Genomic DNA, 24840 nt, shown 5'->3' with positions numbered 1-24840 from the left:
GGCTGTTTTGTGCAGATGACGGCGATGTCCCCGATGGCACACTGAAAGAATGCGGAGGAGAAGTTGTTGAGGGCAGTGGTGACTTTAACAGCGACAGGTAAGAAGATGGTGCTCTGGCTAGCCGGGAGCAGCTCGGCATGAAGGAGGCTGCAGATGTCTACGACTACATGTCAAGTGACTCTGAGTCTCCGTGTGCACTGCTGCTCAGAGAGCCTCGGTCTATAGACCCTGTGGCGAGGGTAGTGCCTTCTGCGATGCATCTCTCTCTGCGGTTGTCCTCCCTCCTGCTGTGCAGGTGGATGTGTCACAGCACTGTGTTGTGGAGCTCCACGTGTCAGAGGTGGATGGCGAGGCCGGTGATGCTGTTCATCCTCCAAGGAGATCATGACTGCAGCTATGGCGGCCCCCATCCGGAAGATGTACGTTTGAGGGAGTCCGCAAGGTAGGTAAATGTGTCTGCACACCGGGGTTGAGGTTCCAAGTTGGTGAATTTCATTGTTGTTAGGAGGGTGGTGGAGGCCAAACTTCGTCCAAAGTGACAGAGTGGCCTCCTAAAATGAGTGAGGGTCTTCCCCCCCCACCCCTGTCAAATGGACCTTTGCAGCTGCCACAGGCTAGTGGCTGCAACACGTCCATTTCAACTGGGAGTGTTTCCCCCAGTAGGGGAAATACTCTCGGTTTAGTTGAAAATCCCACCCCTTCTAAAACATCCTACAAATCAGGTCTGCTAACGACCTGAACTATCAAATTAATTGCCTTAAGTGGGATCCCGCCGGCGGGAGTCCCGATGCGGGGGCTGTGCGCGCATCTAAGCGCGTCACTGGGGAACCCGGAAGTGGGCGGGTTGGAGCCGGGTTCCGGACCCGCCCCGGGAATCCCCGATTTTCAGAGCCTCCCCGCCACGAACCCACCGGCTTGGACGTCCAAAAATCGAGCTCAGCATATTTTCTTTTTGTCTCTGTCATAGGGACTGTCCCCCTCTGTTATGATCCTCTTTTTTTGTACAAAGACCCAGGACCTACATAATAGCTCTGTTCTTTTCCACCCTCCCCCACCTCAGTTTTGAAAAGGTTGTCCAAGCTCCCAGTGTTGTTTGTTAGACATCCAAAACCAGACCATACAGCTTTTAACGTATTTTTGGGGAGATAGTAGAGTTGTTTGATTTTTTTTTTAAGTGCTTAGTTGTTGTACTTCTCTTGTATTTATCTTCTAGTTGACCATCACCCCTATGTTCACTGACCTACATTGGCTCCCGGTCTGGAAACGCCTCGCTTTTTAAAATTCTCATCCTTGTTTTCAAATCCCTCCATGGCCTTGACCCTCCTTATCTTTTTAACCTCCAGCCCTACAACCCTCCGAGATCTCTGCGTTCCTCCAATTCTTGTATCTTGCACATTCTTGTTTTAATCGCTCCACCATTGGCGGCCGTGCCTTCAGCTGCCTAGGCCCTAAGCTCTGGAATTCCCTCCCTAAACCTGTCCTCCTCTCTACCTCTCTCCTCCTTTAAGACGCTCCTTTAAAATGTACCTCTTTGACCAACCCTCTCCTAATATGTCCTTATATGGCTCGGTGTCAAATTTTGTGTGTAAATCGCTCCTGTGGAGCATCTTGGGACGTGTTACTCCATTAAAGACAGTATATAAATGTAAGTTGTTGTTCGTGTTGACTCCTTGGGTGCAGGCATGGCATGAGTTGACTGCTCCATGGTATAACTCCAGAATACTAGTCTTTTTTTTAACTAGTCTGGCAAAATTGCCCAAAATCCACTGTTCTCTAAGTCTCTGTTAGAGTGTTATGTTCTTGTGTCCTTTGCAGGCCTAGCCTACAAACCAATAAATATTTGAGATTCTAAGGCAATCCAGTAGTTTCTTTTAGTTGCGTCGGTGAAATGTCCAGAATATAGCTTCTCTCTTTATTTTAGAAAAGCATAAAGCCTGGTAATGGGTATGTTCCCTCTAGAGTTCAGTACCTCAGAGTCCTCCCCTTCAACTCAGCTTCAGAGGCACTTTGAAAACTTAGAGCTTAGTACTCTGCTTTGAGCAGAGACCCAAACTCTAGCCCTAGGATGCAATATTATTGGATTACTCCCATTGTCTAATCTCAGGAACGGGAACGGGACTCCCAGAGCAGGGCCTATGTAACCCTAATCTGCCTGCTTCCAGATTGCCCCAGGCCTCATCTATTCAAGTTGGCTTATTGGCACTTTTTCCCCCTATTAGGAAGGAAGAATCTAAATGAAAACATTCCCCAAGTAATTGAGTTGCCCATGCCTCCCAGAAAATTGGATCAACTTCTTTCCCACAACCTGATCTGTTTAGCCAGTGCTGTCTTTATTCATCCAGAAATGTGTTAGGACATCCTCAGCATAGGTGGTCCCCTCAGCTCCCTATGTTGTTCACCTTCACCACCCCCCCCCCCCACCCCCCAACGATGATTCTTGTTGACTATTTCTTGGGGAAAGACATTGCATGGTGAGCGTTGATGGTGCAAGATATCATTTATCCACGCTCTGTTGCACGGTACTCTCCAACTATTCACTCTTTGCAGATGCTCAGTGATGATCTCATTCCTTTGGGGGGGGGTGCAATTACACGATCATGGAGATATCAGTGATTGGTAGTGTTCAGTTGATATGCAAACTCTCTCCATTGGTCAGTCTGTTATTAATTTCTCTGATTCCATTATGTCCATTTTATCCCGTTAGGATGTTCTGGATGAAGAGGAAATAGAGGGAGTTGAGGTGGATGAGGAGGGTGTGTCCAGGAATAGTATTACCAAAACCAGTGCTTGAGGCAATTTACACCTGCGTGGCACAGGGATTAACTACTGTTCCTCCTGGGTTTCAGTTGCCTGAATGGAGCTGTTATAAATACCGGTCTGCTGTAGATATCTGGTCAGGCTCAGTGGCATCATTCGCTCGCGCAAGCGGTTTGAGTGTCTTTTGAGATTTGACTTGTACTGCCCTATTTCTACTTGTACGATAGCGTGACCTGGGGGGTGGAACAATGAAACCCCTTTGTGATCTGAAGCAGATCACCATGTCTTTCATACGTGTATTCCTTCAATTTCTCAGAAGATAAACTGAGGTAACACTAGATGAGACGAGGCTTGGTTTCAAATCATTAAGCAGCTTATTTCCACTGTGTGGCAAATGCACAGAGCAATGGTTACGACCAGAATCACTTGGTTCAAACAGTATAACTTATCTTCAGATAAGAAAAATTAACACACTGTGCTATTTCACTTCAGTGGCTCGCCTTGCTTGAGTTAAACAGATTAACTATTCTGCACTCTACATTCTGTCCTATAGCCCAAGGCAGAACCTTTCTCATTGCAGCTGTTTCTCTTTTTTTGCTTGCTTTTTTGTGTCAGTGTTCCGTTTTTTAAAAAAGACTTTTACTCCATGTCGAAAAACGTGTCCCTCCTCTAATCCCCCTCTCACAGACAGACTGAGATCAAAGGATTTTTCAAACACCCAGACAAGCAAATGAATTGCTTATTGTTTAGTCTTTGGTAGAAACAACTTCCGTTATTCATTAACTACCTTTTGTCATGGGCGCCTCTTTTTTTAAACTTGTAAGAATACACATTGCTTTTAAAAACCTATTATTACAAATAGCTTCTTTTCCAAATCCTTTCTGTGGAGAAATTAGCCTGTAAACCTCCAGAGATCTGGTTAAAGGTAATTCTTCTTTCCCATAGATACTTCTTGGGCTTCTCTTAGTTAGGTTTCTATTGACTGTGTCTGAAAGGGAACAAAGTAGATTACCATTTATGCATTTATTAGCCATGACCCTTCGAAATTGGCTAACACTTAAGATATTGTTTTTAGTAACAGAATTGCACATCCCAGCAACGGCCTTCCTCCTCTTAAATTGGTACTACTTTGGTATGGCTCCTATAATGTGTGAGAGATGCCTGAATGACAAAGGTTGAATTACATAATTTGTAGAGTCTTCATTATTCTACAAATGAAAGCATCTTTCACACACCTCAGTCCCTCCCAACCATACATCAGGCCCTGCTGGGGTCACTATTATTTTATGGCGAGGGAGTTTTGAAAGCAGTTGCTTTTAGGATAGTGCAGATCAAAAAGAACTGAGCTATTGTGCAGGCAGTGGGACTTTTTACAGGGTGTGATAAAAGGTCATGGGAGGACAAAAAAAAGTGTGATTCCCAGAATCAATCAAAACAGGCTAAGTTGCTATAATGCGCACGGAATGTTATCATTGAAAAATAATGAAGACCCCACAAGGTGGCTAATTTCATTTTAATGTTGACTCCACCAAAGGCACCAAGTGCTCCACAGACAGTTTTTACATGTCGCCACACATAGGGGTCTGGCAGCACAAATTATTTGTATACCGACCATTTAATCGTGGAATGGATAGGGAGCATTTTGGCAATTATTTTGTTTTTAAAAATGCATAAAATATGTGATTTAGTAGTAGATTACAGTAATGGAACAATTCTAGTTGGTTTTCTTATCATGCATTAATGCATGGTAAACTGTCAGTCCCACGAATAAACTCAATTGTCACAGATAGTTAGTTACATCACAATTTAGTTTGATTTGTCTGTTTATGATTAGTGTGAGCAATCTAGTGTATGTGTGATGATGGAAACTGAGACCTTGAGCTTGATGCTTTGCTGTGCCTTAAAATGCACTGGAACATTCATTATAAGCATATGAATAAGTCTACTTGTATTTTACAGCAGTCAAGTAAACTATTAGCTAATGTGGCTGAGACTTCTACTGATGTTCCACTGAAAGGTGGTGCTGTAGATGCACGCCATGGACAATGGCTGCGGCGAAGACGTATCGATGGTGCGCTCAACAGAGTCCCCGTTGGTTTTTATCAACGAGTCTGGAAAATTTTACAAAAGGTCGGTGTATTAAGCTGTGCCTCAGTAGAATTTTTGTTTTTTTAAATAACTGTACCCTTTACAAAGAGAGAATCTAATTCTATAAACAATCTGGTCTATGCTTTGCAGTGTCAAGGGTTGTCTGTTGAAGGATACATTCTCCAGTCATCTACAACTGAAGAGGTAAACCACTATCTGCCTTTTTTTTGGTATTCCGTAGTTTAGCTTGCTTCACAACAATGTCTTAATTCCAAGTTCGAAAAAGTAACTCCTTACGGCACTGCATTTCTAACATCATGTCAGCCATCCATCACTAACTGAGCGTGACAATTTAGTGCCAACTTGTGCACGGTTATGGGCATTTTGTGCTCTGGATTTGTGTGTTGAAAATTTCAGACTCAAGTCAAACAGATCATATGATCCCTTTTATATTGTGCTGGGATAGATGTTATCTTTGAATGTAGTACAGCAAACTGGTGTATTGTCAGAAAATGCAATTATAATCACAACATAAGCAACAGTGAGATGGAAAAATTCATTTGTCTGACACTCGTGGGCAGTGGCCCACGTTTTAACATGAGGTTGGGAGCAGCATTCCTGCTCTTCCTGGCTCGATATCCAGGTAAGTATATTTTTTAAAACTTGTCTTGTTGGTTTAGGCCTAACAAGGACTGTCTGTTAGGCCACATGTAGGCCTGGTTTTCTTGAGTACTGCCTCAGGACAAACCAATCTTGCAGATGGGGCCTCAAACAAGTGTTAGTCTCTTTGCATATGCAGTTAGGCGGCTTAATGCCTGTTTCAGGTGTGAGCATTGTATGCCACTTTTTTGGCCTTTACCAATATGGCGGTTGGCGCATATCTGGCTTGTAATGAGCTGCCTGTACAGCTTTTAGGAGGCTTAGGGGGCCGTTTAGCGCCCAAAAAAACAGGTGCTGCACAGCCAAATTTCTAGGCCTATATGTCTAGAAAGGTGGTAGCATAATCTGGAAGTAGATGAGAAACAACATAACCCGATGTGATCCTGTCTTTATTCAACATCCACGTGCACTTCCAGCAGGCATCACTGGATAGGAATTTGAATCAGGAACTGATTTCCACCTCCCTGGCCCAAGGGCATCAAAGCCAATTGTTATTTTCCTAATTGCACTGGCTGAGACCTAAAAGCACAAAGTGGGATCGAAACTGGGACCTTCTAATTTGTATGGCCCAGTTATACATTACATCTACTAGTTGAGCCATCAATTGACTACTAAACTAATAAATGTGCAGAATGGGCATGTAATTGGCAAATTAATTTCAATATATATAAGTGTGAGGTGGTACATTTTGGTAGGAAGAATAAGGAGGCTGCATACATTTTGGAAAATAAGCGTCTAAATGGGGTAGAGGAGCAGAGGGATCTGGGCGTACAGATACACAAATCGCTAAAAGTAGAGACGCAGGTTAATGCCATTTTTAAAAAATAGCAAACAAAGTACTTCTAGGGGAATAGAATTAAAAAGCAGGAAAGTTATGTTAAACTTGTATAGAACCTTGGTTAGACCATACTTTGAGTACTATGAACAGTTCTGGTCTCCATATTATAAAAAGGATATAGAGGCACTGGAGAAGGTGCAAAAAAACATTTACTAGGATGATACCAGAACCAAGAAGTTATACCTATCAGAAAAGATTGAACAGGCTGGGTTCTTTTCTCTAGAAAAGAGAAGACTCTGGGTGATAGAGGTCTTTAAGATTATGCAAGGGTTTGATAGGGTAGACGTAGAGAAAATGTTTTAACTTGTGGGGAGATCAGAATGAGGGGCCATCAATATAAGCGAGTCACAAATTCAATAGGGAATTCAGGAGAAACTTCTTTATCCAGAGAGTGGTCAAAATGTGGAATTCGCTACCAAAAGGGGTAGTTGAGGCAACTAGTATAGATGCATTTAATGGGAAGCTAGAAAAACACATGAAAGTGAAAGGAATAGAAGGATATGTTGATGGGGTTAGATGGGGGGGAGAGGAAGGAGGCTCGTGTGGAGCATTAACACCACCATGGACCTGTTGGGCCGAATGGCCTGTTTCTTCGCTGTACATTCTATGCAATTCTATGTAAACTGATAGATATTTTCTTAAAAGATTATTTTTCTCTGCTTCATTTTCTTGAGGAATGTTGGGAGCTGCATGAGAGCAGCCAGAAATGACTTATCCTCCCTCACTGTGGGGATGATGTGGAGATGCCGGTGATGGACTGGGGTTGACAATTGTAAACAATTTTACAACACCAAGTTATAGTCCAACAAATTTATTTTTAATTCCACAAGCTTTCGGAGGCTTCCTCCTTCCTCAGGTGAACGGTATGGAAACTGTGGGGAAACACAGTTCAATGCACAGTTCCCTGCAAAAGCACAGATAAGATCAGAAACATAATGTGGGTATATCCTCATTGTTCCTAACTTTTTAAAAAGTTTAAACACTTCGAATTTTGGCAGGTCCAGGGAAATTCCAGTTTCCTCCCACTCTGTCCTCTTTTATGCATTTCCCCACTCCGTGTCTAGAGCCTAAGTTCTGGTATTGCCTCCCTAAACCTCTCTACCTCTCTCTCCTCCTTTTAGGATGCTCTTTAAAACCTACGTCTTTAAGCTTTTCATCACCCTTCCTAATATCTCCTCCTTTAGTTTGGTGTCAATTTTGTCTGTGTATGCTTCTGTGAAGCATCTTGGGACATTTTCCTACATTAACGGCACTATATAAATGCAAATTGTTATTGTTGTAGTAATAAAAACCAATTAAATTAAAGTAATAGTATTGTTGTAAAATTATCTCTATAAAACTAAATATTATTCTAAATAAAACATTTGCACTATTCTCCTCTTCCCATTCATTCTCTTCAATTTTTATTCTAACTTTACTCCAATCAAATGTAACCAAATCTATCTTATACTATTCCTTTTTTACCATGGGGGGAGGGGGATAAGAAGGAGAATCAGTTTTGAGCACTTTCCAAGCTTTCCATCCATTTGGGCTGTTCAGTATCAAAGTAAAAAACCATCTACTACAGGGCAAGTTATTATGCCCACAGTGCTAGCACTCTCATCTCATCTGCCAAGATAACTTGCCAACTCTTTAGTGATGGTTAACTTTTTTGTTTGTTCACAGATACGGAATTCTTCCATGAATCACACTTTCCTCCACCATGTATTTGGGTCAGCTACAGCTGACTTAGTATTTGGGTCAGCTACAGCTAACTTAATTGCTGTGTGTTATTGTATTATGCTGCCTGTGAAACTAAATTAGATTTTATTGAGGCAGATTTTCAGCCTACTCTATTCAAAATGGTTGCCCAAATGAGGTAGCTTGACTGCCAACTTAATTTGAAACCTATTAAAATACATTTTTGTTGTAAAACTAGATAGTTATGGGTAGAATTATCAATTGCCCACAAGTTCATTTTGTTTCATTTATCCCCTTTCTGTTTACCAATTTTCTCCCATCCTACAGTACCTTCCTCGATGGCCTTTATTTTTGAATTTTGACTGAGTATTGACAGAAGTTTTCAACTGTGTGTGTGTTGGGGTGAGAAAAGGGACATCACAGCTGAATGCGATACTGTTCTTAGCTGACATTTACATGCACGGGTTACTAAATAGAAATCATGAATGGGAGCCCTGTCTAATTTACTGTGCTTTTCCCCCACTCCAACCTGGTTGATCATCTAACTTGCCATAGATCGGGCATTGAGCCTGGAACCTTCACTGGTCAGTATGGCTCAAGTAATCACTTGATAAACTTGCTGAATCACTAGGGATGCTTGTACACTTTAAACCCTAACTGCAGCACGACTGGAATAAAGTATAAAAGTGCACAACAGCAACTTAAACATGTAATTATACCACTTTTTATTTTATTTATTCCTCATTTGCCTAGTCTCCTCATACCATAGGAATAGCCTAGTGAGAAATCATGAAAAACTTTTAAAAGTATTTTCAATGTAAATCAGCCTAGGTTATGTGAGTTGCCAGCTGAAGCATAATAGTTGGAAGGAACTAGAAATTCATGTTGCAGCCTTTCTAACACATGTCTCTGCAGAACAGCAGTTTAATACTAATGCACGTGCTTCATTAATCATGACTCTTCGGAGCATGGGAGACCATCGAACAAGAGGATGAACAATAAAGTTTTGTTACAATATTTAAAAGCAAAGTTTTAGATTGGGGATTGCCCATTCAATCCTTAAACTCATTCCCTTTCCAGTCCATGAACGTTTTGGTCTATTAGAAAATCAGCAGAACCTTTTCAATCTCCTGAGGGAAGTAGCCAATCACAGGATTAAGCTTTACAACATTTTTCCATGACTCATATAGGTGATTAAATGAAACTCTAGGATGTTAATCCAATCTTACAACCTACACAATTCAACTGTGACAATTTCCATTCAACTGATTCTCCAGAGCATACCATTAATTTGACATTGATTGGTATGAAGAGTCTACAACTACTTGGTGGCAGTCAAGATTCTTGCATATATTCTTAGCCTTTTGGACCCATTCTAATCTTTACGCCTCCTCTATCCTGCTCAATTTATGATTGGAAGGGATTATTTTTCTTTGTTTGAAACTTATAAAATCTGGTCTATGCTGCATTTTCATGCATGTTTTCATCTCTCTTAAACACAGGACTACGTTATAAAATTTTCACTAAACCTAAAAGAAACAACTTGTATATCAAAATGATCTAGCTATCTGGCTTCGTGATTTGATTTAGAATCATAGTATCATTAAATGATACAGCACAGAAGGAGGCCATTTGGCCCATTTATGCCTATTTGTAAGAGCTATCCAATTAGTCCCATAGTCATGTAAATTTTTCCCCTTAAGTCTCCAATTCCCTTTTGAAAGTTATTATCGAATCCGCTTCCACCACTAACTTGTTGCGTAAAAAATGTTTTCCTCATACCATCTCTGGTTCTTTTGCCAATCACCTTAAATCAGTGTCCTCTGACTTCTGCCACTGGAAACAGTTTCTCCTTATTTACTCTATCAGAACCGTTCATGATTTTGAACACCTCTATCAAATCTCCCCTTAACTTTCTCTGCTCTAAGGAGAACAACTCCAGCTTCTCTAGTCTCTCCACGTAACTGAAGTCCGGCATCTCTGGTACCATTCTAGAAAATCTCCTCTACGCCCTATCTAAGGCCGTGACGTGCTTCCTAAAGTGTGGTGCCCAGAATTGGCCTCAATACTCCAGCTGGGCCCTAACCAGTGTTTTATAAAGGTTCAGCATAACTTCCTTGCTTTTGTACTCTATGCCTCTATTTATAAAGCCAAGGACCCCACTGCCTTTTTAACAGCCTTCTCAACTTGTCCTGCCACCTTCAAAGATTTGTGTACATACACGCCAGGTCTCACTCTGTTCCTGCACTCCTTTTAAAATTGTACCATTTAGTTTATATTGCCTCTCCTCATTCTTCCTACCAAAATGAATCACTTCACATTTCTCTGCGTTAAATTCCATCCGCCATGTGTCTGCCCATTTCACCAGTCTATGCCTTCCTGAAGTCTGTTACTATCCTCCTCACTGTTCACTACATTTCCGAATTTCTTGTCATCTGCAAACTTTGAAATTATGCCCTGTATACCCAAGTTCAGGTCATTAATATATATCAAAAAAAGAGTAGTGGTCCTAATACCGACCCCTGGGGGACACCACTGTGTACTTCCCTCCAGACTGAAAAACAACCGTTCACCACTACTCAGCTTTCTGTCTCTTAGCCAATTTCATATCCACGCAGCCACTGCCCCTTTAATCCCATGAGCTTCAATTTTGCTAACATTTATTATGTGGTACTTTATCAAACGCCTTTTGAAAGTTCATCAACCGCGCACTATCCTCTTCAACCCTCTACGTTATTTCATCAAAGAACTCAATCAAGTTAGTCAAACACAATTTGCCTTTAACAAATCTGTGCCAGCTTTCATTTATTAACTCATGTTTTTTCAAGTTCAATTAATTTTGTCCAGGATTATTGTCTCTAAAAGCTTCCCCACCACTGAGGTTAAACTGACTGGCCTGAAATTGTTGGGTTTATCCCTCCCCCCTTTTTTGAACAGGGGTGTAATATTTGCAATCCTCCAGTCCTCTGGCACTGCTTCCATATCTAAGGAGGATTGGAAGATTGTGGCCAGAGCCTCCGCAATTTCCACTCTTTCTTTCCTCAGCTAGGATGCATCCCATCCGAACTGGTTGACTTTTCTACTTTGAGCACTGCCAACCTTTTAAGTACCTCCTCTTTATCTATTTTTATCCTATCCAATTTTTCTACTACCTCCTCCTTTACTGTGACATTGGCAGCATCCTCTTCTTTCGTGAAGACAGCTGCAGAGTACTCATTTAGTACCTCTGCCATGCCCTCGGCCTCCACAAGATCTCCTTTTTGGTCCCTAATTGGCCCCACCCTTCCTTTGACTACCTTTTTACTATTTATATGTTTAAAAAAGACTTTTGGGTTTCCTTTTATATTACCCGCTAATCTATACTCTACACTCTCTGTGCTCCTCTTATTTCCTCTTTCAGTGCTCCTCTGTATTTTCTGTATTCAGCTCGGTTCTCTACTGTATTATGAACCTGACATTTCTTATAAAATAGATATTGAGATGAACATCTTGATTTACTTGACCTGCATTTTCTTTCTTTCTTTCTTTCTTTCTGAATAGATGACTCCTGGTGAAATAAAGTTTGCTGTTCAGGTAGAGACTTTCCTAAACCGTGTGCCACAGCCAGAGTATCGGCAGCTTCTTGTGGAAACAATCCTTGTCATCACCATGCTGGTGGATATAGATGTACAAAGTATTGGCGGAATAGTTCACGTTGAACGCATTGCACACGTGGCAAATAACTTATTTATTGAGGAGCAGGTAAAATTGGATTCTTCATACTTATCAGACTTTCATTTTTTTTCTTTCCTGTGCCTATCCCTTTGCTCCTGGCTAAAAAATTTGGAGGTAGGAAAAGGTGATCTACAAAAGCCAGTTTGTATCCAGTTTTTGGAATCGCCTTGGAGGTGCCTGTTCTCTGCTCACATTTTCTCTTCTTCTTCTTCTCTTCTCCACCCACGGCCCAAATGCGACAGTAGCTTTGGAAACTTATCAAATGGAGAATTGTGGTGAAAAGAAGAAGTAGTACAAGAAACACAAAAAGTTAGTATGCAGGTACAGCAGGCAATTAGGAAAGCAAATGGCATGTTGGCCTTTATTGCAAGGGTTGGAGTACAAAAGTAAGGAAGTCTTACTAGAGTTGTACAAGGCTTTAGTGAGACCTCACCTGGAGTACTGCGTACACTTTTGGTCTCCTTATCTAAGGAAGAATATACTTGCCTTGAAGGCGGTGCAACGAAGATTCACTAGATTAATTCCTGGGATGAGAGGGTTGCCCTCTGAAGAGAGATTGAGTAAAATAGCCTATACTCTGGAGTTTAGAAGAATGAGAGGTGATCTCATTGAAACATGTAAGATTATGAGGGGGCTTGACAGGGTAAATGCTGGGAGATTGTTTCCCCTGGCTGGAGAGTCTAGAACTAGGAGGCAAAATCGCAGGATAAGGGGTCGGCCATTCAAGACTGAGATGAGGAGAAATTTCTTCATGCATAGGATTGTGAATCTTTGGAATTCTCTACCCCAGAGGGCTATGGATGCTGAGATAGATAGATTTTTTGGACTCCAGAGGAATCTAGAGCTATGTGGATCAGGCAGGAAAATGGAGTTGAGGTCGAAGATCAGTCATGATCTGATTGAATGGCGGAGCAAGCTTGAGGGGCCATATGGCCTACTCCTGCTCCTATTTGTAATGTTCTTATAGCGCAGTGAGTTAGAGAACCTGTGCTTTCTGTTATTCCACCCATCATCTTGAGCCTTAACACTTACTGCTGCTGTTGTAATTATTATCTTTTATAAAGAAGTGACACTAATTGCGTTTCTCACTTCTTTCATTAGACAGCCCTGGGTGCTGATGATATCATGCTGGAGAAGGATTCTGCCACTGGGATTTGCAAGTTACTATATGACAGTGCCCCAAGCGGTCGCTTTGGCACCATGACCTATCTTTTGAAAGCTGTAGCCATGTATGTGGATGAATTCTTACCAGGCAGCGGGTGCTCTATGCAGTAAACTGATCATCAAGTTTATTGACGCAATCTAAACCAAGAGACTGAGCACCGAGTTGCCGTTTACAAGAGCCACAATGTGCAGCATTGAAACTGGATGTTACCAAACACTAGTAATCCAGAGACTGTGAAGTCTATGTTGAGTCACTTATAGTTGCCAAGAAGAAATGACTGAATTAAATCCTTAATTCAATTACATTTTCCACTTAAATAGAAAGGGAAGCATGACCTAGTGTGTTTTCATGTATGCCCCGATTAAGCATGGACTTTTTTTTCAGTAGAAATTGGAGCAGTTCTGGGATATTTTATATAAATCTTTAGTGCATCAGCAAATGCGGCAAAATTGCATCATTAAATAATGCAAAACCTTACGCATGTCTACAAGCCTGCTATTTATTGTAGACCGTTGAGCTAGAAGGCCACCTATTTGCAATTAATGGGTGAAATATCTAGCCCTGTACAAACTCCTTAAAACAACACACTAATAAAAATACTGTGGTACTTGATGGAAAATATATATTTTCTATGCAAATTATCTTAATTTGTAACAGTAAAATAACAGGTTTAATGATGCACTCTAGCACCTCTTTCCACTATCTTAATGTCTCCTGTGTTGCATGACACCTAGCAGTCACATTAAGATTACACAATTCTCTTATTGTGCCTCAGGAACAGATAAATAAAAAATATAAAGAAGTTTTTTTTCTCCTCATCCCGAAACAAAAAAGAAAACTCTAGAGATCCAGGTGCTTTGGTTTATATTTTATTCATTTTTTTTTTTAAAAAAGAAATTTACACTTTGACAATAATGATCAGGGTAATGTTACTGCCTTATCTTGAGTAATAATCTTTAAGAAACTTAGTTTTAAAAATCATTAAAGGAGAGAAATTTGTCCATTTTGGCAATATGCTTGTTATTTTGAGAACCTGCTTAACAATTTGCTTATAATTGAGCTGTTTAACATATTAATGTGCCTTTATTGTTTGGACACTAGGGTAGTCAAGCCTGATGAACTTTAGAATGACTTGCGATTGCAATCATTATGCTGCTCAATTAACAGGAATGACGTGTGTAACCTAACAAATGTGGAGACTGCTACTTTAAGGTTTAAATGAACATTGTGGCGAAGGGGTAGAAAGTAGCTGGGCAACTGAGAGTGTGGGCTTACTGTTTTAGATGGTGCTTATGAAGATGTGTTAGAAGATCACTACTATTGCCTTGAAAACTACATCAGATACTAATAAGAAGAGATCAGTCATTCTTCACTCGGTTCAGCACATCTTCCTATCTCCACCAAAAAACCTAGGCTGTTTTGTTCATAAAAACTTTTATTAAAACTATGAATTCAAGATGAAGTTGTTAAAAAAAAATTTGTTGGTTTCATGCTAATATTTTTAATATGTTCTGTTTTATCTTAACAATTATTTGTGTCTGCACGCACACAATGAATTTCTATTGTTGTCTTTCTAAATTTTCAATCTTGTATTGCCTCCCAAATTCATGCCCAACTTTCCCACAACTCCATGTTTGAACCTGTCCAATCATGTTTCCACCCCTGCCACAGCATTGAAAGGACCCTAATCAAAGTCACAAATGACATCCTCTGTGATTGTGACCATGGTGCACTATCCCTCCTCATCCTTTTTGACCTCGCTGTAACCTTTGACATAGTTGACCACATCGTCCTCCTCCAACGCCTCTCCTCCGTTGTCCAGCTGTGTGTGACTATCCTTGCCTGGTTCCACTTTTACCTATCCAGTTATAGCCTGAGAATCCCCTGCAGTAGCTTCTCTTCCTGGTCCCGCACTGTTGCCTCTGGAGTTCCCCAAAGATCTATCTTTGGCCTCCACCTATTTCTCATCTACATATTGCCTCTCGACGACATCGTCTGAAGACAGGACATCAGGTTCCACATTCTGCGCACCACACCTCAGTAAGGATAAATTAGCCTTTGGAGGGGGGTGCAGCGCAGATTCACCAGAATGTTACCTGGGCTAAAAGGGTTAAATTATGAGGACAGGTTGCATAGACTAGGCTTGTATTCTTTTGAGTATAGAAGGTTAAGGAGTGATATAAGTGAGGTGTTTAAGATGATTAAAGGAATTGATAGGGTAGTTAGAGAGAAAGTATTTCCTCTGGTGGCGGAGTCCAGAACAAGGGGGAGGGTTTAAACTTATTTAGCAGGGGGGATGGGCACCAGGAGAAACAAAGTGCACAAAGGATTGAGAGATAGCAATACAGTAAAAAAAATAGTACAGTATTAGGTGGGATCAGGCTAAGAGAGACTACGAGAAGGTCTAAGATAAGTTCAAAGTGCATGTGTGTAAACGCACAAAGCGTGGTAAATAAGGTTGGTGAGCTGCAGGCGCAAATAGCCACATGGGAATATGATGTGATGTAGAGATTTGGCACAAAAAAGTGCAGGATTGGGTACTAAATATTCCTGGATACAGGTGTTCAGGAAAGATAAGGAACAGTGATCATAGTATCATAAGGTTTAGATTCGTTATGGAAAAAGACAAGGAGCAATCTAGAGTAAAAATACTTAATTGGAGGAGGGCCAATTTCAGTGGGTTGAGAATGGATCTGGCCTGGGTAAATTGGAATCAAAGATTGGCAGGCAAAATTGTAACTGAACAATGGGCAGCCTTTAAAGAGGAGATGGTTCGGGTACAGTTTAGGTACATTCCCACGAGGGGGAAAGCCAGAGCTCCCTGGATGATGAAAGAGATAGAGAGTAAGATGAAGCAGAAAAAGGCAGCGTATGACAAATGTCAGGTTGATAATACAAGTGTGAACCAGGCTAAATATAGAAAATAGAGAAGTGAAAAAGGAAATAAGAGGGGCAAAGAGACAGTATGAGAATAGACTGGCAGCTAACTTAAAAGGGAATCCAAAAGTCGTCTATAGGCATATAAATAGTAAATGGGTAGTAAAAAGAGGCGTGGGACTGATTAGGGACCAAAAAGGAGGCAGAGGGCATGGTTGAGGTACTAAATGAGTACTTTGCATCTGTCTTTACCAGGGAAGAAGATGCTGCCAAAGTCACAGTAAAAAGGGAGGTCGTTGAGATACTGGATGGGGTGAAAATTGACAAAGAGGAAGTCACCTGGTCCAGATGTGATGCATCCTAGATTGCTGAGGGAAGTAAGGGTGGAAATTGCAGAGGTGCTGGCCATAATCTTACAAACCTCCTTAGATGTGGGGGTGGTGCTAGAGGACCGGAGAATTGCACCTTTTATTGAACAAGGGTGTAACATTTGCAAGGACAAACCCAGCAACTACAGGCCAGTCAGTTCAACTGGGGTGGTGGAAAAGCTTTTAGAAACTATAATCTGGGACAAAATTACTAGTCACTTGGACAAGTGTGGATTAATAAAGGAAAGCCAACACGGATTTGTTAAAGGCAAATCATGTTTAACTAACTTGATTGAGTTTTTTGATGAGGTAACAGAGAGGGTTGATGAGGGCAATGCAGTTGATGTGTATATGGACTTTCAAAAGGCATTTGAGAAAGTGCCACATAAAAGACTTGTCAGCAAAATTGAAGCCCATAGAAGAAAAGGGACAGTGGCAGCATGAATACAAAATTGGCTAAGTGACAGGAAACAGAGAGTAGTGATCGGTTGTTATTCAGACTGGAGGAAGGTATACAGTTCTCCAGGGGTCGCTACCAGGACTACTGCTTTTTTTGATATATATTAATGACTTGGACTTGGGTATACAGGGCACAATTTCAAAATTTGCAGATGACACAAAACTTGGAAGTGTAATAAATAGTGAAAAGGATAGTAATAGACTTCAAGAGGACAAAGACAGGCTGGTGGAATAGGCAGACACATTGCAGATAAAATTTAATGCAGAGAAGTGTGAAGTGATACATTTTGGCAGGAAGAATGAGGAGAGGCAATATAAACTAAATGGTACAATTCTAAAGGGGATGCAGGACCAGAGAGACCTGGGGGTATATGTGCACAAATCTTTGAAAGTGGCAGGACAGGTTGAGAAAATGGTTTAAAAAGCATACGGGATCCTGGCCTTTTTAAATAGAGGCATAGAGTACAAAAACAAGGCAGTTATGTTGAACCTTTATAAAACATTGGTTCAGCCAGCTGGACTGTTGTGTCCAATTCTGGGTCCCACACTTTAGGAAGGATGTGAAAGTCTTAGAGAGGGTGCAGAAAAGATTTACTAGAATGGTAAATGGGATGGAGGACTTCAGTTACGTGGATAGACTGGAGAAGCTGGGTTTGTTCTCCTTAGAGAAGAGAAGGTTGACAGGACATTTGATAGAAGTGTTCAAAATCATGAAGGGTTTACATAAAGTAAATAAAGAGAAACTGTTCCCATTGGCGGAAGGGTTGAGAATAAGAGGACACAGATTTAAGGTGATTGGCAAATGAACCAAAGGCGACATGAGGAAAAACTTTTTTATGCAGTGAGTACTTATGATCAGGAAAGTGCTGCCTGAAAGGGTGATGGAAGCAGATTCAATCATGGCTTTCAAAAAGGAATTGGATAAATACTTGAAGGGAAAAAATTTGCAGGGTTACAGGGAAAGAGCAGGGGAATGGAACTAACTGGATTGTTCTCACAAAAAGCTGGCATAGGCTTGATGGGCTGAATGGCCTCCTTCTGTGCTGTAACCATTCTATGATAACCTTAAAATTAGAGCTAGGCATTTCAGGGGTCATGTCAAGTTCTTCAAACAAAGGGTAGTGGAAATCTGGAACGCCCCCAAAAAGCTGTTGAGGCTAGGTCAATTGAAAATTTCAAAACTAAGGTTCTTATAGCTGGGAATCATTTTCATAGGTCTCCTCTGAACCTTTTTCAAGGCCACTACTCACCCACCACGAGGGGTCAAAATTGGGTGCAGTACTCCAGATGCGGTCCAACCAGCGACCTTTTATAGTGAGAGAATGATTTCCTTTGATTAGTACTAAATGGATCTATTAATACAACACAATACCCTGTTAACTGTATTGAGCATGAAACCTTCAGTGATCTATGCACAATAACACCTAGATCTTTTTCTCTCTCAATCTTTTTCAGTATTGTTCCCTGTAAACAATGTGTATTCTGTGTTAGTCCTACCAACGTGCATGACACTATATTTATCTAGCTTAAATGCCAATTGCCATTGTATAGCCAATTCCCCTAGTGCATCTAAATCTTTGCATTTTAAGTTTGCACTCCTCTACAGTCTTAACCCTTGCATAGATTTTAGAATCATCTGCAAACTTACTGACCATACTACCAACACCACTATCCAGGTCAGTAAGAAAAACAGTGAACAGTAGCGGGCCTAGGACCGATCCCTGGGGGGACACCATTTGTAATGTGCCTCCAGACTGATCCACACCCATTAACTGCAACTTACTGTTTGCGGGATTGGAGCCAATTCCTGATCCAGCGTTTCAAATTCCCACTGATATTACAAGATTCTATTTTGTAAAGAAAGGCCTACTGAAAGTCCAGGTAGACCATGACTACCGGATTTCCGTTATCCACTACCCTAGTGACTTCTTCAAAAAACTCAATCAAGTTTGTATGACACGACCTTTTCCAGAAGCCATGTTGAATACTTCTAATGGCCCATTTAAAATGGTCACAGTCACTGTATAGTGTGTTCACTTTTATTTTTGCTTAAAGCATTAACAGGTTTGTTTCTGTAGGACTGATCAGGTTAATTATACCATTGCATATAAAATACATTACACAATTCTGCTTTAACAGGACAATCCCTCAGCAATGGGCTATGATGGTGTGGGAGGGGGCCTTTTTCATAACAAGTGGTTGGATGTGAGTTACTGCTAAGGTAACTTTTGGATGTGTTTATCTTTTAAATCCAATGTCATCTTGTTTTCCCGTTTTTATAAAATTGTATTAAAAGTGTCTAGAGTTAACCAGGATTCATGAGCCTTAATTTTTAATGTTAAAAATTCAAAATTTTCCAGGGAAGCATGCTCCTGGACTCTTATAAAAATGTACTGCCAATTTTGTGTCTTTAACATTTGGATTTCACCTTCAGGCTTTCATGACATTTTTTTTCTCCCCAATACCAGTGAAGAGATGTGTATAACTACTAATGATGTGGAGATGCCGGTGATGGACTGGGGTTGACAAATGTAAAGAATCTTACAACACCAGGTTATAGTCCAACAATTTTATTTGAAAATCACAAGCTTTTGGAGATTATCTCCTTCGTCAGGTGAGCCTCACCTGACAAAGGAGATAATCTCCGAAAGCTTGTGATTTTCAAATAAAATTATTGGACTATAACCTGGTGTTGTAAGATTCTTTACATATAACTACTAAAGTTTCAACGCCTGTGAACTAGGAAACCTGTAAAGCCAGGGCACAGGAAATTAATGTTGAAGAAAATTGAGAGAAGAGAATTAAATACTGAATATCCTTGAAAGAAAAAATAACTGACTGAAATAGAGACGAATATGAAATTGGGGCTACAGGATGCAAATAATCAATTTGTCTTTTGGTAACATTATCCTGGCCCATTGATGCATTATTTCCCCTGCCCTTACTAGCTGATGCTGCTAAGGTCCGCTCCAGGTAGGGTGACCCAGCTCAACGGTCCTTTTCCAAGTTAACGGCTGCGTCAGGCGGAGGTACCCGGACCTTTTTATTGGTTGCGCGAGGGCGGACGAGTTTGTCGGTTGTACGGGGCCGGCGGTTGGTTGGAGATGGAAGCAGAGCTTGAGGCTAGTGCGGATCTGGAGCAATCCTCCGCCATCACCACCGCCTACATCTACACTCCCGACTATATCGAGAGATGCGACTCCCTTTCCAAGGTCACCAGCCGGGTAAGGCGAAAGGCTGCAAGCGCACTCGGCGGGGCCCACAGAGGAGTCCATAGCAACCAGCCGCTGGCGGGACTCCGGGTGCGACGCGCTTCCCCCAACCCCCCAAAAAAATCCCGCAAATCCGAAATATAAACAGGACGTGCTAGAAATACACAGCAGGCTCATCAGTATCTGAAGAGAGAAGTCGACAGACCCGTTGCCAGAAATATCAGAGACACGGTGTCACGGCCCTGTTGATCAACCGTCTCTGATGTCCAACTAGGTGGGGAAAGTTATAATCAGACGCATTTCCGTCCAGGGAATTTCAGGCTCCCCAAATCAACCTTTGCAGTTCACACATTGTAACATTGAAACAAACTGTAACGTTACAGCAGTTAAGCTACTCAGATATCAGATTAAATTAATAAGTGGCCAGCCTAAAAACAGGTTCTGCTTGGCCAACCTTATCAAATTACTTTAAAGGAATAACAGAGAGCATAGATGAAGGAAATGCAGTGAATATGATCCATATGGATTGCACCATAAAATATGGGACTGGCTTGATGGACCAGCTGGTCTTTCCCCGTCCTTACATTTGTCCACCCCACTCCATCACCGGCATTGCCACATCATTCATTTTTCTATGTCCGTATGATGTTTCTGTGATATTGCTGCTCTTGTCCTTCTCTGTAGTCGAGGTCGCAGAAGATGGAGGTGCTGTCGAAAAAAAATCTTAGTGGGCTGCTTCTGTGCACCCTGTAGGTGGTACATACTACAGCCACAGTGAGCTGGTGATGGAGAGGGTGGATATTGAGTTGAATGGCGTGGGTGCCGATCAAGTGACCTGCTCTAATCTGGATGGTGTTAAGCTTCTTGATTGCTGTAGTTGTAGTTGCACCCATCTAGGTGAGTGGTCAGTATCCCATCATATTCCTGACTATTCTTGTAGATGGTGGAAGACTTTGAGGGGTCAGGAGGTCAGCCAGTTGTTGCAGAGTACACAGCTTCTGTTCTGCTTTGTTAGCCATGGTGTTGATATGGCTGGCCCAATTAATCATCTGGTTAACGATGATCTACAAGGTGTTGATGGTGAGAGACTGAGCAATGGTGGTGCTGCTGAAGGTTAATGGAGATGTCTTTTTTTGAGATAATTGTTGCCTGGCACTGTCAGCCCAGGCCTGAATGTTGTCCAAGTTCTGCTGTAGTCTGGCATTGGCTGCTTCATTATCAGAGTAGTTGTGATTGGAGCGGAGCGCTGGAATCATCAGCGGATAGCCCCACTCCTGACCTTCTGACGAGGAAATGTCATTGACGAAGTGGCTGAAGATGCTTCCCTGAGGAACTCCTGGAATAATGTCCTGGAGCTGCAATAATCGGCCTCCAACAAACACGAGTATCTTCCTTTATGTCTTCCCCTTTAGCCTCATTGGCTTAATTTTTGCAAGGACTCCTTGGCGCCATATTCAGTTGAATGCTGCCTCGATATTGAGGGCAGCTACTCTTTCCTTTCCTGTGATTCAGTTCTTGCATCCATGTCAAGATTAAGACTGTGATGAAGTCTGGAATCGAGTGCTTCTGGTGGAACCCAGAAGCGTCAGTGAGAGAGTTAATTGGTGAGTAGGTGTCGCTTGATGGTACTGATAGGATATACGAAAATACACAATTCTGAAAGGACTGATTCAACTGGTAGTACAATTAATTTGTCCGAAACAATATCCTAAATAGCTTATTTGCCTCTGAGAGTTAATCCTTTGTGAATTGCATCTAACTTCATAGGAAATTAGATGCAGTTCACAAAATCTGACTAACTTGATTGAATTTTTCGAGGAGGTGACAAGGAGGATCGTTGAGGGTAGCGCAATTGAAGTAGTCGACATGGATTTTAGTAAGGCTTTTGACAAGATCTCACATGGCAGATTGGTCAAAAAAGTAAAGGCCCATGGGATCCAAGGGAATGTGGCAAATTGGATCCAAAATTGGCTTAGTGGCAGGAAGCAAAGGATAATGGTCAACGGGTGTTTTTGCGACCTGAATGCTGTTTCCAGTGGGTGCCGCAGGGCTCAGTACTAGGTCCTTTGCTTTTTGTGGTGTATATTAATGATTTGGTCTTAAATGTAGGGGGCATGATTAAGAAACTTGCGGATGACACAAAGATAGGCCGTGTGGTTGATAGTGAGGAGGAAAGCTGTAGACTGCAGCAAGATATCGATGGACTGGTCAGATGGGCAGAGAAGTGGCAAATGGAGTTCAATCCGGAGAAGTGTGAGGTAATGCATTTGGGGAGAGCAAACAAGGCAAGGGAATTCACAATAAATGGGAGGATAATGAGAGGTGTAGAGGAAGTGAGGGACCTTGGAGTGCATATCCACAGATCCTTGAAGGTAGTAGGACAGGTAGATAAGGTGGTTAAGAAGGCATCTGGAATGCTTTCCTTTATTAGCCGAGGCATAGAATATAAAAGCAGGGATGTTATGCTTGAACAGTATCAAACGCTAGTTAGGCCACAGCTTGAGTACTGTGCACAGTCCTGGTCACCACATTACAGGAAGGATGTAATTGCACTCGAGAGGGTGCACAGGAGATTTATGAGGATGTTGCCAGGACTGGAGAATTTTAGCTGTGATGACAGATTGGATAGGCTTGGAACAGAGGAGGCTGAAGGGTGATTGATTGAGGTGTACAAAATTATGAGGGGCCTCGATAGAGTGGAGAGGAAGGACCTATTTCCCTTAGCGGAGGGGTCAATAACCAGGGGGTATAGGTTTAAAGTGATAGGTAGAAGGATTAGAGCGGAAATTAGGAAAAAATGTTTCACCCAGAGGGTGATGCGGGTCTGGAACTCACTGCCTGAGAGGGTGATAGAGGCAGAAACCCTCAACTCATTAAAAAAAAAAATACCTGGATGTGCACCTGAAGAGCAGTGATCTGCAGGGCTAAGGACCAAAAGTGGGATTAGGCTGGGTGGCTCGTTTCTCGGTCGGCGCGGACACAATGGGCTGAATGGCCTCCTTTTGTGCCGTTAATTTTCTATGATTCACTTCCAGGCCAAATAGTTAAAAATCTCAAAACCAATAAATCCAATAGGGAATTCAGGAGAAACTTCTTTACCCAAAGAGTGATAAGAATATGGAGCTCACTACCACAAGGAATAGTTGAGGTGAATAGCATAGATGCATTTAAGGGATGCTAGTTAAGCACATGAGGGAGAAAGGAATAGAAGGATATGCTGATAGGGTTAGCTGAAGAAGGGTGGGAGGAGGCTGGTTTGGAGCATAAACTCTGACATAGACCAGTTGGGCCTGTTTCTGTGCTGCAAATTCTATGTTATAGTTATACCAGTGAAGACTTGACAGGCTGAATGGTCTGCTTCTATGCTGTAATATTCTATATTCACGAGTAGCTTTATTTTGTTAGGATTTGTTAAAGGCAAATCGTGTTTAACTAACTTCATAGTATTTTGATGAGGTAACAGGGTCGATGAGAGCACTGTAGTTGATGTGTATATGGACTTTCAAAAGAAATTTGAGAAAGTGCCGCATCATAGGGTTGTCACCAAGATTGAAGCCCATGGAATAAAAGGAGCAGTAGCAGCATGGATACAGAATTGGCTAAGTAACAGGAAACAGTAGTGGTGAATGGTTGTTTTTCAGACTGGAAGGAGGTGGTCAGTGGTGTTCCCCAGGTGTCCGTACTAGGACCACTGCTTTTCTTGATATATATTAATGACTTGGACTTGGGTGTACAGGGCACAATTTCCAAATTTGCAGATGATACAAAACTTGGAAGCGTTGTGAACAGTGAGGAGGATAGAGATAGACTTCAAGAGGATATAGACAGGCTGGTGGAATGGGCGGACACATGGCAGATGAAATTTAATGCTGAAAAATGCGAGGTGATACATTTCGGTCAGAAGAATGAGGAGAGGCAATATAAACTAAAGGGCACAATTCTAAAAGGGGTAAAGGAAGGGAGAGATCTTAGGGTATATGTACACAAATCGTTGAAGGTGGCAGGGCAGGTTGAGAAAGCAGTTAAAAAAGCATATGGGACCCTGGACTTTATAAATAGAGGCATAGAGTACAAAAGCAAGGAAGTCATAATGAACCTTTATAAAGCACTGGTTCGGCCACAGCTGGAGTATTGTGTCCAGTTCGGGCATCGCACTTTAGGAAAGATGTGAAGGCCTTGGAGAGAGTGTGGAAAAGATTTACTAGAATGATTCCAGGGAAGAGGGACTTTCGTTATGTGAATAGACTGGAGAAGCTGGGGTTGTTCCCCTTGGAACAGAGAAGGTTGAGAGGAGATTTGATAGAGGTATTCAAAATCATGAAGGGTCTTAAACAGAATTGATAGAGAGAAACTGTTCCCATTGGCAGAAGGGTCAAGAACCAGAGGACATAGATTTAAGGTGATTGGCCAAAGAACCAAAGGTGACATAAGGAAAATCTTTTTTACACAGCGAGTGGTTGTGATCTGGAATGCACTGCCTGAGGGGCAGTGCATTCCAGGTGGAGGCAGATTCAATCATGGCTTTCAAAAGGGAACTGGATAAGTACTTGAAAGGAAAAAATTTGCAGGGCTACGAGGATAGGGCAGGGGGAGTGGGACTAGCTGGATTGCTCTTTCATAGAGCGGGCACGGACTCAGTGGGCTGAATGGCCTCCTTCTGTGCTGTAACCTTGCTGTGATTCTATTTTGATAATATATTGACCATACTAAACTAAATTTAAAGGTAGTCTGGGTTGCAACATATACACGACCAAGTCAGTGTTTGAAGCGTTTTATAATATAAAAGCAGGAAGTTTCACAGCCACCTTTTCTAATTGCTAGAATTAGGAGCTTTTGGGTACAAGCTTCTAGCCTTGCAGATTCTGGGAGACTTGGATCTCATGAACAGTGCACCACCAGAGGATAAGTAAAGTGACTGGAGCATTTGTGAATCTAAGGAACAGAGATTGTTGGTTTGACTTGGCACTTGCTATTAGCTTGTGAAGCATCATTTACACAAGGTTTAATTTCAACTCCACCCCA

The 24840-nt window shown here is 41.7% G+C and overlaps 2 protein-coding genes across 10 annotated transcripts in view; both read left to right on the top strand.

Annotated features, from left to right (window-relative positions):
* Nucleotides 1–14358, top strand: part of phka1a (phosphorylase kinase, alpha 1a (muscle)) — a 133114-nt gene extending 118756 nt beyond the window's left edge. For 5 of the 7 annotated variants that reach the window (XM_067996916.1, XM_067996918.1, XM_067996917.1 and 2 more), the window contains 4 exons: nt 4717–4887; nt 4996–5049; nt 11564–11764; nt 12839–14358. In XM_067996916.1, coding sequence (XP_067853017.1) covers nt 4717–4887; nt 4996–5049; nt 11564–11764; nt 12839–13012 — 600 coding nt within the window. In that variant the 3' untranslated portion in view covers nt 13013–14358. The remainder of the gene's footprint in view (nt 1–4716; nt 4888–4995; nt 5050–11563; nt 11765–12838) is intronic. The other 2 variants (XM_067996912.1, XM_067996914.1) reach the window with 1 other exon arrangement.
* Nucleotides 14359–19672: 5314 nt separating this feature from the next.
* Nucleotides 19673–24840, top strand: part of hdac8 (histone deacetylase 8) — a 69603-nt gene continuing 64435 nt past the window's right edge. For all 3 annotated transcript variants that reach the window (XM_067996908.1, XM_067996909.1, XM_067996910.1), the window contains exon 1: nt 19673–19830. In XM_067996908.1, the coding sequence (XP_067853009.1) occupies nt 19711–19830 (120 nt within the window). In that variant the 5' untranslated portion in view covers nt 19673–19710. The remainder of the gene's footprint in view (nt 19831–24840) is intronic.

This window comes from Heptranchias perlo, chromosome 15 (assembly GCF_035084215.1).
Source record: "Heptranchias perlo isolate sHepPer1 chromosome 15, sHepPer1.hap1, whole genome shotgun sequence".
NCBI lineage: Eukaryota > Metazoa > Chordata > Chondrichthyes > Hexanchiformes > Hexanchidae > Heptranchias > Heptranchias perlo.
This window is presented reverse-complemented; position numbering and strand designations above follow the sequence as displayed.